Source organism: Chiloscyllium plagiosum, unplaced genomic scaffold (assembly GCF_037043375.1).
Source record: "Chiloscyllium plagiosum isolate Xiang-an unplaced genomic scaffold, Cpla_swu_hap1 HiC_scaffold_15, whole genome shotgun sequence".
Taxonomy (NCBI): domain Eukaryota; kingdom Metazoa; phylum Chordata; class Chondrichthyes; order Orectolobiformes; family Hemiscylliidae; genus Chiloscyllium; species Chiloscyllium plagiosum.
Window position 1 is genome coordinate 4,027,223 of NW_028270153.1, and position 14,768 is coordinate 4,041,990.

Genomic DNA, 14,768 nt, shown 5'->3' on the forward strand with positions numbered 1-14,768 from the left:
CCAACAAGTGGGGGAACTGTTGGAGGCGGCCCAGGGAAAGGCAGCTGGAGACCTCTTGACGACAATTGAACAGGAACCGGCCAATTATTCACAAAGGCAAGTGTTTAATTTTGGCAAATTGAGAGCATTTCCATCTGTTCCCCAAACCCACCCACTCACCGCTGTAGAAAAATGACCTCTTTGCATTTAATGTTGCATAAAGTATAAAAACTAAAACATTGACAAACAAAACAGTTTTTAAAAAATATTTTGTCCCAATGCAAGATAAATAATGCAATTTCATAACCTGCCAACATACAGACATTAACCAGTGCCCACTGACAGACTGAAAATAGTGAAAAACACTGCAGCAGAAAACAACAGGTCAGAAGCTAATAGCTGGAAAATCCCAACCCCAGGAAACTTGGTTACAGATCACAGTGTCTTAATACATTCACTGCCTTTTCAAGAACAGGAATGAAAGCATTCTAAAGCCAATTGCCATCAATAGTACCTAGATACTCGATTATTGTAAATCCATTAGCAACATTTCTATAAGGTGCATGCAGCAGTGAATAAAGCTTTGGAAAGTCAGCTGTGCGAGGCAGCAGAGAATGCACTGAACAGTAGAGTCAATATTTGTTTTCACAAAGCTCTCTCAGATACACAATGACGTAAACAGAGCAAACAATCAAGGACAAAACGACTTACAAACTAGACAACTCAGTTTGAGATGGAACCCAAATTGAGCCAGTTACTGATCAGGCAATCTGGAAAATGAAACCAAGTGGCTATGAACCCCTGGCTTCTCTGAATGTGGGGTGAATCCAGACCAGGACCAGATAAACCAGAGGGGCCTCACCTGCCTTTCAGCCCCAAAGAAAGCTAGGTATTAAACCCCAGCCAGAGTGAAAAGGCAGCCATATGCTAGCACAGAACAGTGGGGTGGAGGTGGGGGAGGGGAACAGATGTGTTTAGATCAGGCTCCAAACCAAATTCCTCAACCAAGAAATAGAATCCGATAGGTCACACTGAAGAATAAGCCAACAAACAGTTTGCACTGAGAACTTGGATAGGTTTCACATCCCCAGCCCACAAAGTCACTGGTCAGTAGGGTGGCATGGTGGCTCAGTGGTTAGCTTTGCTGCCTCACAGTACCAGGGTCTCAGGTTCGATTCCAGCCTTGGGCAACTGTCTGTGTGGAGTTTGCACATTTCTCCCTGTGTCTGTGTGGGTTTCCTCCCACAGTCCAAAGATGTGCAGGTCAGGTGAATTGGCCATGTTAAACTGCCCATAGCGTTAGGTGCATTAATCAGAGGGAAGTGGGTCTAGGTGGGTTACTCTTCAGAGGGTCGGTGTGGACTGGTTGGGTCGAAGGGCCTGTTTCCACACTGTAGGGAATCTAATCTAGTAAAAAAATGATGATTGTAAGTCAGTTTTGGTGGGCTAGCAGTAAAGCCCCAGTCCTCCCAGAACTGTTTACAGACTGGCAACAGGTACTTGCATATATTTTAAGCCTTGTAGTTCACAAAGGAGGATTATGGAAAACTGCATTTTAAAATCTGCTATGTCAAGGTTAAGTGTTTTAAAAAATAATTTCTACAATCTGCAGGATTCGAAAAAAGTTGGTAACACTGGGTATACTTGTATGTGACCGTCATCAGAAGAGATTCTGGTCCCCGATTATAACGTGTGGGTGTCTGTGTGCACGGGTGTGTGTCTCTACAGAGGTTGGTGCTAACGTTACACAGACACAGTGCAGCCCATGTCCCGGGTGAACGGTTACTGGGCTGGCTTCGGCGGATTCAGTGGTGTCAGATTTCTCATCTTGAAATACGACACTAGCTGCTTGGGCACCTCTGCCAGGACAGTCTGGGCCAGGGCTTCCTTAGGAGCCTAGAAACAAAACAGGTAATAAATAAAACCATGTGTTAACCTTTATAGAGAAACATTGGTCTTTACCAGTGCCTATAGTCTCTCACAACAGTGACCAATCAAATTCCACAACCTTCCCATCATTGCATCAAGGACATGAATTATAAAAGTAACTCAAACAAAAGAAGGAATTATTTTCTATAACAGATACTCTTTATCCTTATCTGAAGAAGGATATTCTGTATATGTAGGAGGGTTATCTGACTGACTTTTGAGATGCCTAGACTGACTGAGGATAGACTAAATTGGTTCGGATTATATTCACTGGAGGTTGGAAAAATGAGGGGGATCTCAGAAACCTATAAAATTGTAACAGGATTATGCAGAGTCAACGCAGGAAGGATGTCACCAATGACAGAGAACCTGTTTAAGGATACAATATAAGACCGAGATGAGGAGAAATGCCTTTACCAAGAGTTGGAGATGCCGGTGTTGGACTGGGGTGTACAAAGTTAAAAATCACGCAACACCAGGTTATAGTCCAACAGGTTTAATTGGAAGCACTAGCTTTCAGAGTATCACTCCTTCACCAGGTGGTAGTGGAGGAATACCATGATAGTTTCACTTCTTTCATGTGTAAATCACAAAACCTTTTTTAAAATTTACATTCTCAGGTTAACTGTAACAATTGGTGTCAGCCAGATAAGATGTTGAAGGTGTTAGCCCCCTGTGTGCTGTTGTCTGTGCCATAATGTTTAGACTGATTCTAATCTAAAAAATGAGGTAACAGAGTCTTACATGGATTCATGAATCCACATGAAAGAAGTGAAACTAACATGGTCATTCTAACAGATGAGAGACTTAACAAACAATAAAGGTATTTTTCAATGTATAATTTCAGTTACATCACACTGTAAACATTTGCTATAAATTCTGTGCCTTACAATTGTGTCCTCCACAACCACCTGAAGGAGCAGCGCTCTGAAAGCTAGTGCTTCCAATTAAACCTGTTGGACTATAACCTGGTGTTGCGTGATTTTTAGCTTCACCAGAGAGTGGGGAGCCTGTGGAACTCTGTCACAGAAAGCAGGCTGGGCCAAAACATTGAGGAGTTAGTTTTGGTTCTTAGGACTAAAGGAGTCAGAGAGGGGGGTACGTGGAGAAAGTGGGAACGTACTATTAACTTGGATGATCAGCTAGTGGAGCAGGATCAAAGGGCTGAATGGCCTACTGCCATTTTCTATGTTTCTATGTAAAATAGCCAGAAATTGGAACCAACTGCCAACCAGAATAGTTGGTGCAGGCTGTGTTGATGTATTTTAGGGGAGGCTTGATGAAATCTTGGAAGGAGTAGGATTCCGGGGTTTGGGTGGGTGGGTGGAGCATGGGGTTGCTGTGGAATAGCAGCCCATGTGGGCCGAATGGCCTGTTTCTGCACTGAAGACTCAAAGTTGAGTCAGACCTCAGTCTACCCAACGTACAATGATTGGCAAACTCAATGAGGGAAGCAAGATTCAATACCATGCTAAATGCAACAACTGCTTTCAAACACAGCAGGCAATCTGTACATAGCAAACTCCCTCCAGCAGTAATAGCCAGATATTTGGATTCATTGATGTGGATAGGTGGCTAAGGTCACTGGGCCAATAACCCCAAGGTAATTCCTCCGATCTTCCTTAGAATAGTGCTATGGAATATTCTACCTTCACCTGATAAAGCAGCTGAGTATTAACTGTGAAATGTGAAAAACTAAACACACAGGAGTCTTATTCGGTCAGTGCAGGCCAGGAGTTCTTCAGCTAAATCCACAACCCAGCTCTCTGAAGGTAGCCCTTTAAATTACCGCGACTATATTTCCAAGTGCTGCCAAAACGTGGAGAGGGTCTTTACCATTCTTCAGGCAGCAGGTTCCAGGTCCACCCAGCTCCAGGTGAAACATTTACTCAACTCGCAAATTTTTCAATCACATCAAATCTGTTTATGGACCTCGCAGCTAATAGAAACAGCATGGATCTATCTTAAATCCTCGTCCAAATCATTAACATCAAAGGGTCAGCCTGTACCTTGTGTTCCAGTTTTGGAGTGGAATTTGAAATCACTACCCACTGCCTCTGTGGCGGCTGTTACACACCATAGCTCAGGCAGGTGGTTAGATTCATGTGAAAGAGTTCCAGAGCGTGGGACAGAGCCCAGTTTAACTCTCAGTCTTTCCTACTTACGTTCTGAAACTGTCTGAAGGGGACAAACTGCACAATGTCTCGGACGACAGGCTCTCCGGCCAGCGACTTCAGGACACCATCATCACCATCAAGGAACTCCATGGCTTTGAAATCCGCGCCGCCAACACCAACTATAATGATGGACATCGGCAACTTTGAGGCTTCAACAATCGCATCCCGTGTCTGGTCCAAGTCGGTAATCTCCCCATCGGTGATAATCAGCAGAACGTAATATTGCTGAAGGGCCAGAATCAGAACCAAAACAACAGAGATGATGCAAATACCAAGATCCTTAGAACTTATTGCCCCCAACTCCACCGCCCCCTGCCATTTTTCCAATGAAGTTCTTTTAGAGAGATGAAGTAAGTTTCACATGCACTCAACACATGACTCCTGTCTCCCAGCTGCTCTATCGAGCCATGTAACTGCAGAAGATCATGCCCATAGCCAATTATTTCCCACATCACAAGGCAATTCCAGAGAGGACTGTGGGGTGAAAACAAATCACTGGATAGAGATGACTATGCTGGGGCAGTATTTCCTGGAGCATCAGCAGCTGAGGAGTGACCTTATAGAGGTTTATAACATAACAAAGGCATGGATAAGGTCTTTTTCCCCAGGGCAGGGGAGCCCAAAATCAGACACCATACGTTTAAGGCTTAAGGGGAAGAATTTAAAAGGAACTTAAGGGACAATTCTTTCACACAGAGGATGGTGCATGTCTGGAATGAGCTACCAGAGGAAGTGGTGGAGGCTGATATGATTACAACATTTAAAAGGCATCTGGATGGATATATAAATAGGAAGGGTTTAGAGGGATATGGGCCAGGTGCTGGTAAATGGGACTAGATTAATTTAGGAATCTAGTCAGCATGGACGAGTAGGATCAAAGGATCTGTTTCCATGCTGAACAGCTCTATGAGAAGATTGAACAGTCCCACCCCCACCCTCACTAGCTACAGCCCCCACACACTGATAAGAAAGTATCTGACCCCTGCTAGCTGTTACTCAGTATAGTGTGGAAAGGACTGATCCGTGAATCGAACCACACAATCTCCCTTACTCAGGACTGACCGATCTATTGATCATCTGTTTGGGTTTCCTCCAGGTGCTCCAGTTTCCTCCCAGAATCCAAAGATGTGCAGGTCAGGTGAATTGCCCATAGTGTTAGGTGCATTAGTCAGGGGTAAATATAGGGTGGGAGAAGGGATCTGGGCAGGTTGCTCTTTGGAGGGTCGGTGTGGACTCGTTGGGCCGAAGGGCCTGTTTCCATACTGTAATTCATCTGATCAAACATCTAAACTCACCACGGGTTTTTCAATATCACAAAGCCAGGACCCTTTTCCCATTCAGAAGAGGGAGGCTGAAGGAGCATGGGAACACCACCACCTCCAGGTCACATACCAGCAGAACCGGAGTCACCTGTAAGCTACATTGAATAAGGCAGCAGATTCCCAAAGGATATCGAGAACCAGTTCTTTAATATCAAGCCCGACAATGTTTTGTGACCAAGCTTTTCTGGCACAAAAGTCATCGCAAGATCCAAACTAGTTATGACACTCCCTCACAAAGCTCCGACAATGGGATTAAAAAATATCAAGACAATAAGCATATTTCTACACAACACAGATACTGTCTACTGCCTTGGGAACCATTTAGCACTAGCTACCTGATCCCACGCCCCCTCCATAGTGCAGTGACATTGTTGTGGGCACAGCCCAGTAAGAGCACAAAAAACACCAACTTCTTCACACCTACTCCTGCTGATCCCTGCAAATCTCTCTCCTGCAAATTTCCATCAAGTTATTTTATTGAAGTGTTACTGAAGGACAAATGTTGGCTTTGTCTGCAATGCTCACTTCCCACCAACAAATTAAAAATCCAACTCTCTTTTGAAAGTTTTACTGAACCTTCTCTCAGCCCTGTGTTAGACACCATGTTCCAGATCCCAGCTCGCTGGCTGAAAAACTAATCTCATTTCTCCTATGGCTCTTTGGCCAACTACGTTAAACATCTCTCTTCCAGTTACTGATCTTTTTATCAGCAAGTTTCTCTTAATTCACGGAATTTTTAACACTGTGCTCCAACCTCCCTGCCTGGGTACTCACCGCAGCGGTCCCTGTCTGAGTGGAAGCAGCAGCAAATCGCGACACGTGGGTTATAATGGGACAGAAGTTGGTTGGTCCGTATAGCCTGACGTTGACAATAGCATTTCGATATGCATCAATAATCCCCTGTACTCCTGTTAGCACAGAGATGGGGGGGGGGGGGGGGGGAACGGTTGGTCGGAGACAGGGGAAAGTGGAGCGGGGGAAGGGCAGTAGGAACAGGAGAGAAAGAGAGGCAAGGAGAGACAGACCGACAGAGATGATGACGAGGGAGAGAGAGGTAGAGAGCACTATTACTCAGTCTTACATAGACTGCACAAATGGGAGATCAAACCAAATATTATGGCAAAAATTCTATTAAAGAACATGCCATCATTCTGTCCCCTTGGTGAATCACACCTTTTTTCCCTGTTGAGATCTTGTGCAATTCATCATTTTTTCCCAATCAGGAATACAGCATCGATCCACACTCTGCCTGTTATACAGTGTCCCAATGCCCCAGTATGCAAAGCCCCAGCCTAAAACTAGGTCCTCTTACCGTGAAGGCCATGTCATTTTATTTTGTGTTTATTAAGATTGTTGACTGAAATGGGTAAGAAATGTTTCAAAACTGGTGTCGTCAAGGATTGCTGCAGATTTTGACAATTAAGTCACCTGACCGTCATGGCAAGCAATGTTGAAACAGCTGCTGGAACAAGCAGCAATTATTGAGAAACTGGAGACGAGGGGCTCCGTATTCAGGTGGAGGTCTGGCTGGCAACACAACATTGTCTATGGACTGGTAACTAGTTACTGATGTGAAAGGAGTTTTGCCTGCCAGTCTTGTGATTGGCTCTCGGGTAAATGAGCAACATAAAGAGAGGTGATCAAATCTCAACCAACTCAGGAGTTGTTTCTCTTTTCCTCAGAATCAAAACCCACTTTAAATCTGAAGAAAGCCAGTTTATCGTTCCTTCAGCGGTTTCTGTACTTCCAAGTCTCTGACTTTTTAACTTAAGTCAGAGATCTTTTATAAATGAATAAACAACATGTGCCTCTTGCAAAACAGTGGAATTATCCAAAAAAAAACTTCAGCAAGAATCAACCCAACAGATCTTGTGAACAAACACGAGAGAATTGTTTTGCATGTTTTTATTCCTCCATCCCAGTCTGTGCCAGTGTGCATAAGGGAATGTTAATAAGCTGATCAGTAATTTGTAGAGCTTGACCCAGTGTTTGAAATAAATAGTCATTTTCAATACAGCACAGAAATCTGATATGGGCTTTCCTTCAAGATTAGAAGTAAACTATGGGATTATGTGCTTTTTAAAATACACTACGTTTCTGGCAATACGGGGATTAGAGAGGCTTGATTGCCAGTGTGTCACCTCTGAGCGATGACACCACCTTCCTTCATCCTACATTAGTGGCGGTCAGAGGGGCTCTTATTTTGGCTTCTCATGGTCAAGAGTTTCTACCGAGTCTTCACCTGACTGAAGAGATTGACCAATGGAGCTGGCTTACCAAGGACAGCTTTGAATATAACAGCGCACAATAGGCCATTCGGCCTTCGGTGTTGCACTGACTTGTGATGCAGTATTTGTAGATTCCCCTCTCCATCAATCTGGAGGATGTGGTGAGGGTGTTACTGATGTTGGTGCACACTCCACGTCTCTTAACAGTACAAAGACAACAAAAACTCTATGTGGAGGATTTTTGTTGACAACAAAGACTCAAAGTCAAACCCTTGCTTCTGTAGTTTGTAGATGCCGATTGCAGCCGATTGGATGTTCTTGCCATTAACAGTGTTTGAGAGCAGAGGATGGGAAGGGCTCATTGTATTCCAGAAGGGGGAATATTTGACTGGCCAGGTGTGGGCTAATAAGATTTCTTTTGGCAATATTCAGGGACAGACTGAATTTCCTTACACAGAATTGATGAGATTGAAAGTGGATTTCTGAACGTGGTGCAAATCTTCTCCCCTTAGAATGAACCAGGTGATAAAAACATTGAGACACCCCAAAGAACAACAAGGAGAGGTCATTCAGCCTCTGAAACAGCCCTTCCATTAAAGGATGGTTGATCCATGACTGCATGGCAGCCTCCCACTACTGCCCCACAGTCCTGAATACCATTAACTGACAAAACGCTACTCTGTTATCCTGGAAACTTAGGAGGCCACGTATATAGTCTCAAAAATATGAATACGATCCCATGTCAACTCACTGGAACAAAACAGAAGCAACTGGACATTTCACTAGCACTATGTCCAAACTCATTAGAAGGGAAATGTTAAAGCTCGGCTTCCAACGGCTGATCCCTTCAGTTCCAGACCCAGACGAGCAGCCAAAGTTATACAGCTTTGTTTGACGGGAGGCAGACTGAGTGTTATTTGTAACATCAATAACATATAAATCTCACAATAACCCTCAATGTGTACGAAGAGGGGAGGCTTCGAGAGGAAGGCAAGGCTTTCCACTGCAGAGTTATTCAAACTCTGATAGCTTCGACTTGCTGTGATCAGATACACTGGAGGAGCAACTGAGAAAGGTTCAATGGTTTCCAATTGGCAGCAGAACCACTGAAGAGCAGGGGATGGAGAAGAAATAGGAAATGCATCTCTCCAACTCATATCTTGGAATATTCTGAACACCAAATGTAATGCTGTCCCCTCCCAATCCTAAATTTGTTTCACATTTTCCAACATGAACTGCCCATCGCAATCCCAGAGTTAATAACCTTCACCAATCGGCCCTCAAATCAGTGAGGGGGGAATGTGGGGCATGATGTTGTGGGTGGAACACACAAGGATGGTACATGCTTACTGTACAAGGTCAGGCCATTGGAAGACAAATTAAAATATAAAACTTAAGTATGTGAAAAATGCCGGGGACACAGCATTTTCATTTGTATTTTTGGTATGGCATTTCAGGTTACATAGGGGCATTCTGTGCTAGCTCAAAGCTCCATTTAAACAAATGCCTACATGGGTGACTTGTGATTTTACTGTATCCAGTATCACCAAAACACTGAGGTGGCTATGGATGAAATGAAAGCCAAACACAACAGACAAGCTTGCCAGAATTAAGCAGGAAGACACACTGAACAAAAAGCACATTGCGCTACACTTGCCTTCCTTTCTACCCTCAAACAGACAGATGGAGAAATTTCCTACCTTGACAGTATGGGTTGGTGGCATTAAAATTCAAGGAAAACTCATGGGAAACCTGCAGGAAGTAGGAAACAACAATTAGGTTTAAAATCTTCCTCACTGAAATTCTCTCAACAACCTTTTGCCCACACCCCCAGGTTCACCCCTTCCCATTGGGTCAATGCCCTGTACCTACATTACTCAGTGATCAGTCTCACTCCTGGATCGCAGCATAAGACAGGCTTGGAGCACATTGCCTGCATGTGTGATGGAGTCAAAAAGTATGGTGCTGGCAAAGCACAGCCAGGCAGGCAGCATCCGAGGAGCAGGAGAGTCGACGTTTTGAGCATAAGCTCTTTATTAGGATGCATGATTGAAGCATTTAAGAGGCCAGTGGGTGATTATTTACATAGAAACAATGAGCAAGGGTTATGGTGCAAAAGCAGGAAAATGTCACTAAGTTGCAATATTCAGTTAGAGAGCTGGTGAAGACATGATAGGCTGAATGGCCTCCTTTTGTGATTGGGTAAGATGACAACGGTCCAAACAGCAGATTGCCCTACAGAGCTGATCCAGAGACCCATAACTGTTCAGCCTGAGGCGCTGGAGCTCCACTGGGGTGTGGCAGCTTCTCTATTGGAAGCTCAAGGATATAACGTGGTGGTTAGCTTCAGATTGATAGCCCCAGTTCAGAAGGAGATTCAGAGATACTGGGGATTGATGTACTTCAACAGACAAGTTGCATGTTGTGACTTTTCAGAAAATGGTGGTTAGACAGTGGCACGCTTTAGTTTTGTGCACCAAGTCAGGTTGCAGACTCAGGAGCAGTCAGTCAAGTAATAAAATTGTTCATTTTGATAAGGTTAGCTCACAGATATACCATGTGGTATTCTCAACCTTAAAAACAGACTCAATGGGCTGAAGGGCCTTTTCCATATGATTCTATGAAATGCAGCAGTAAATCTATAGTGCGTGAAAAATGTAGTAATGATATTTACATTGTAAATTCTTCCATGGTAAATGCATTTCAGTATCATAACTGAAAAATCAGAAGCAGGAAACAACATGGGGAAAGTTTGTAACAATGCAATGCATAAGACACAGCACCACCCCTGCAAACCCAGGGCTGTGCCTCTCCGTTGCTCTTACCTTCCAGTCGGGAGGAACTTGAGCCCCAAACCCAAATGCAGGAAACAGCTTATCTCTGTGGACACAGGGAGAGCAATGATGAGGCAGAACTCAATACACTCAGTGGGTTCTCATTTCATTAATCCACCAGCCAGCAGTGTCCTGAAAACATGGAACTTACGTATCGTAATCCTGCACAACCTGCCCGACAGACCAGATGGCAGTCAGGTACTCATTGACTCCATTCGGGCTGATGTAATGTAGCGAGTCTGAGGAGTGGGGATCTCCGTTTGATCCAGTGAAGTCGACACCAACCTGAGAAAAGGGAAAGTTGTGGAATACATTCAGTGAAAAGATGCATCATAAACTGCACTCCCAGAAAAACAAATTCTGAAGTCCATATGCAAGTCCTGTTCGCAAATCTCCTGCTGTTAACACTCCAACATCCCACATTTAGAATAGAGGTTTCCAAAATAAACAGGTCATGCTGTAACGCCACTTTCCCATCTGTAGCACTGTTACATTGTCTCAATTGTACAGCCTCCTGTACCGTCCATCAAACCAACACTCTCTCCTTCTGTACTGTTTTGAAATTAACTTGATTTAATATTCATCATTAAAGTCAAGGAGTGACTAACTTGATGGAGTCATACTCTATGACTGAGGCTCTTTGGCCCACTACATCTATGCCAACTAACACCAAACCACACAGACTCCATTTACCTGCATTTGGTTCACAGCCTACTATGCTCTAGCAATGAAGGTAATGGAGACTAAAATTGATCTGATCCACTCTGAAAACGACTTCTGGTTCCACTTCACCTGATGCTGGCCCTTCTTTTCTCCTCACAGTTATTAACACCACAAAAGACTGACTTGTTCAAAACTGTCCCCCCCTCAGCTTGAACCTGTGCCATCTTGTAGTTGACCTCCCCAACGTGGGAGAAAGCCTCTGACTTTCCAGCCTCTCTCTGCCTCTCAATTTTGTGGATCTGTCAGGTCACCCTTCAGCCTCTGTCTTTCCAATGAGAGAGTATCCAATTTCTCCTCAGTAACCAGGCAGCATCCTGGTAAACATTCCTTGCACCCTCTCCAAAACCTTCATGTCAGCTGGCAGTGTGGCAACCGGAACCGCACACAATTTTCCAAAAATAGCCTCACTAAAATTTTGTACAGCTGCAACATAACTTGCCAATTTTTATATTTGATGCCCCGGCCAATGAAAGCAAGGTTGCTGTATGCCTTCTTGACCACCTTACCCTCTATAAAGGAATAAGTTGATTAGAGATAGTCAACATGGTTTTGAGAAGGGTTAGTCATGCTTCACAAACCTTATTGAGTTCTTTGAGAAGGTGACCAAATAGGTGGATGAGGGTAAAGTGGTTGATGTGGTGTATATTTCAGTAAGGCGTTTGAGAAGGCTTCTCACAGTAGGCTATTGCACAAAATACGGAGACATGGATTGAGGGTGATTTAGCAGTTTGGATCAGAACTTGGCTAACTGAAAGAAGATAGAGGGTGGTGGTTGATGGAAAATGTTCATCCTGGAGTTTAGTTATTAATGGAGTACCATAAGGATCTGTTTTGGGTCCACTGCTGTTTGTCATTTTTATAAATGACCTGGATGAGGGCGTAGCAAGATGGGTTAGTAAATTTGCAGATGACACTAAGGTCAGTGGAGTTGTGGATAGTGACGAAGGATGTTGTAGATTAGAGAGAGACATAGATAAGCTGCAGAGCTGGGCTGAGAGGTGGCAAATAGAGTTTAAGTGGAAAAGGATGAGGTGATTCACTTTGGAAGGAGTAACAAGAGTAACGACTACTGGGCTAATGTTCAGATTCTTGGCAGTGTAGATGAGCAGAGAGATCTATGTGTCCATGTACATAGATCCCTGCACGTTCCACCCAAGTTAATAGGGTTGTCAAGAAGGCATACAGTGTGTTAGCTTTTATTGGTAGAGGGATTGAGTTTCGGAGCCATGAGGTCATGCTGCAGCTTACAAAACTCTGGTGGGGCTGCACTTGGAGTATTGCGTACGGTTCTGGTCACCGCATTATAGGAAAGATGTGGAAGTTTTGGAAAGGATTCAGAGGAGATTCACTAGGATATTCCATGGTATGGAGGGAAGGTCTTATGAAGAAAGGCTGAGGGACATGAGGCTGTTTTCATTAGAGAGGAGGTGGTTGAGAGGTGACTTAATTGAGACATATAAAGATAATCAGAGGGTTAGGTAAAGTGGACAGTGTGTGTCTTTTTCTTCGGATGGTGATGACTAGCATGAAGGGGCATAGCTTTAAATTGAGGGGTGATAGATATAGAGAGACGTCAGCAGTAGGGGCAAGGAATGCACTGCCTACAACAGTAGTAGAGTCGCCAACTTTAAGGGCATTTAAATGGTCATTGGATAGGCATATGGATGAAAATGGAATAGCGTAGGTTCGATGAGCTTCAGGTTGGTTCCACAGGTTGGCGCTACATCAAGGGCCAAAGGGCCTGTACTGTGCTGTAATGTTCTTATCCATCTGTGTTACCACTTTCAGGGATCTGTGGACCCATATGCCCAGATCCCCTATTTATCAATGCTCCTCAGGGTTCTGCCATTTATTGTAATATTAACATTTAAATGTGATCTTCTAAAACTCATCACCTCACATTTGTCAGTATTAAACTCCATCTGCCATTTCGCTGCCAGAATCTGTAATTTATGTATATCCCACCGTGTCCTTTGATAATCCTGCTCAATATCTGCAACTCTGCCAATTTTGGGGTCATCCACAAACTGACTAATCAGACCACCTATATTTTATTCCAGATCGTTTAAACATATTACAAACAACAGAGGTCCCAGCACTGATCCCTGCGGGACACCACTAGTTACTAAATTCTGGGAAGCACTTTTCCATCGCTACTTGGTCTTCTATGACCGAGCCAGTTCTGTATCCATCTAGTCAGCTGACCCCGGATCCTAGAAGAATCTACCTTCTGTAGCAACCTGCCATGAGGTACCTTAGCAAATGCCTTACTAAAGTCTGTGTAGACAATATCCATTGCCTCTCCAGCAATCATTTTTGTCATCTCCTCAAAAAACTCAGTGGTGAGACACGACTTACCCCGCACAAACCCATTCAAGCCCATTCATTAAACAAAGGAAGGACATTGGCCATTCTCCAGTCCTCTGGAACCTCGCCTGAGGCCAAAGAGGATGTAAATATATTGGTTAAGTCCCAGCTGTTTCAACTTTTACCTCCCACAGTATCCTGGGAGAGATCCTTGTTTACCTTAATGCATTTCAAGACACCCAGCACTTCTTCCTTCATTATGTTGACCTGCCCAAGAGTATTCATACACCTTTCCCTAACGTCAACTTCCCTCTCTTAGGTGAATACCGATGTAAAGTACTCTTTAAGGATCTCACCCATTTCCTCTGGCTCCACACATAACCTCCTTCCTTTATCCTAAAGTGGGCCTGCTCTTTCCCTAACTACCCTCTTGGTCCTAATGTATGTATAAAATACCTTGTGATTCTCCTTAACCATGCTGGCCAAAGACATTTCATCGCCCCTTTTAGCCCTCCTGATTCTCCTTTTGAGCTCCTTCCTACTTTCTCTCTATTCTTCAATGGCTTTGTCTATTTTTTTGTTGCCTAGCCCTTTGGAGTACACTTCCTTTTTTTTTTAAATTAAGCTGATAATTTGCCCACTCATCCAAGGTGCCCAATTCCTGCCATTCTTGTCCTTCATTTTCACAGTACCCATCCTGCACTCTAACCAACTGGTCCTTATAAGACTCCCACATGCCAGGTATGTATTGACCCTCAAACAGCTGCTCCCAATCCACATTCTCACTGGAACTGTGATTACCTAGCCAGGCTCATTTCCCAACTCCAAACCCGGTGTGGCCCACTCATTCAACTATCCACGTACTGTTTCAAACAACCTTCAAGGACTCACCAAATTGGTCCCCGTTCAAACCCTAAGCATTAAGTGAACCCCAGTCAACACAGTGGAAGTTAAAATCACCCACCTCAACAACCCTGTTATTTTCACATCTTTTCAGAATCTGTCTACATATCTCTTCCTCTATCACCCACTGGCAGCTCGGGGCTCTGTAGTACAATCCCAGCATTGTGACTGCACCCTTCCTATTCCTGAGCTCTATCCATAATGCCTTGATCCAAGATCCCTCCAGGGTGTCCTCCCTCTACACAGCTGTGATTTGCTCCCTAACTAGTAATGTAACTCCCTCACTACTTCTGCTTCCTCTTCTGTTTCTTCTAAAACATCAATATCCCAGAACACTAAGCCGCCAACCCTGTCCCTCTTTCAGCC

The 14,768-nt window shown here is 44.0% G+C and overlaps 1 protein-coding gene across 7 annotated transcripts in view; it reads right to left on the reverse strand.

The window, feature by feature from the left end:
- Positions 1-231: 231 nt before the first annotated feature.
- The window catches only part of LOC122560324 (copine-1-like), a 95,790-nt gene continuing 81,253 nt past the window's right edge, over positions 232-14,768 (reverse strand). For all 7 annotated transcript variants that reach the window (XM_043710934.2, XM_087994693.1, XM_043710937.2 and 4 more), the window contains 6 exons: positions 10,621-10,754; positions 10,461-10,515; positions 9,336-9,387; positions 6,182-6,315; positions 4,074-4,310; positions 232-1,875 (listed from right to left, as the gene is read on the reverse strand). In XM_043710934.2, coding sequence (XP_043566869.1) covers positions 1,762-1,875; positions 4,074-4,310; positions 6,182-6,315; positions 9,336-9,387; positions 10,461-10,515; positions 10,621-10,754 — 726 coding nt within the window. In that variant the 3' untranslated portion in view covers positions 232-1,761. The remainder of the gene's footprint in view (positions 1,876-4,073; positions 4,311-6,181; positions 6,316-9,335; positions 9,388-10,460; positions 10,516-10,620; positions 10,755-14,768) is intronic.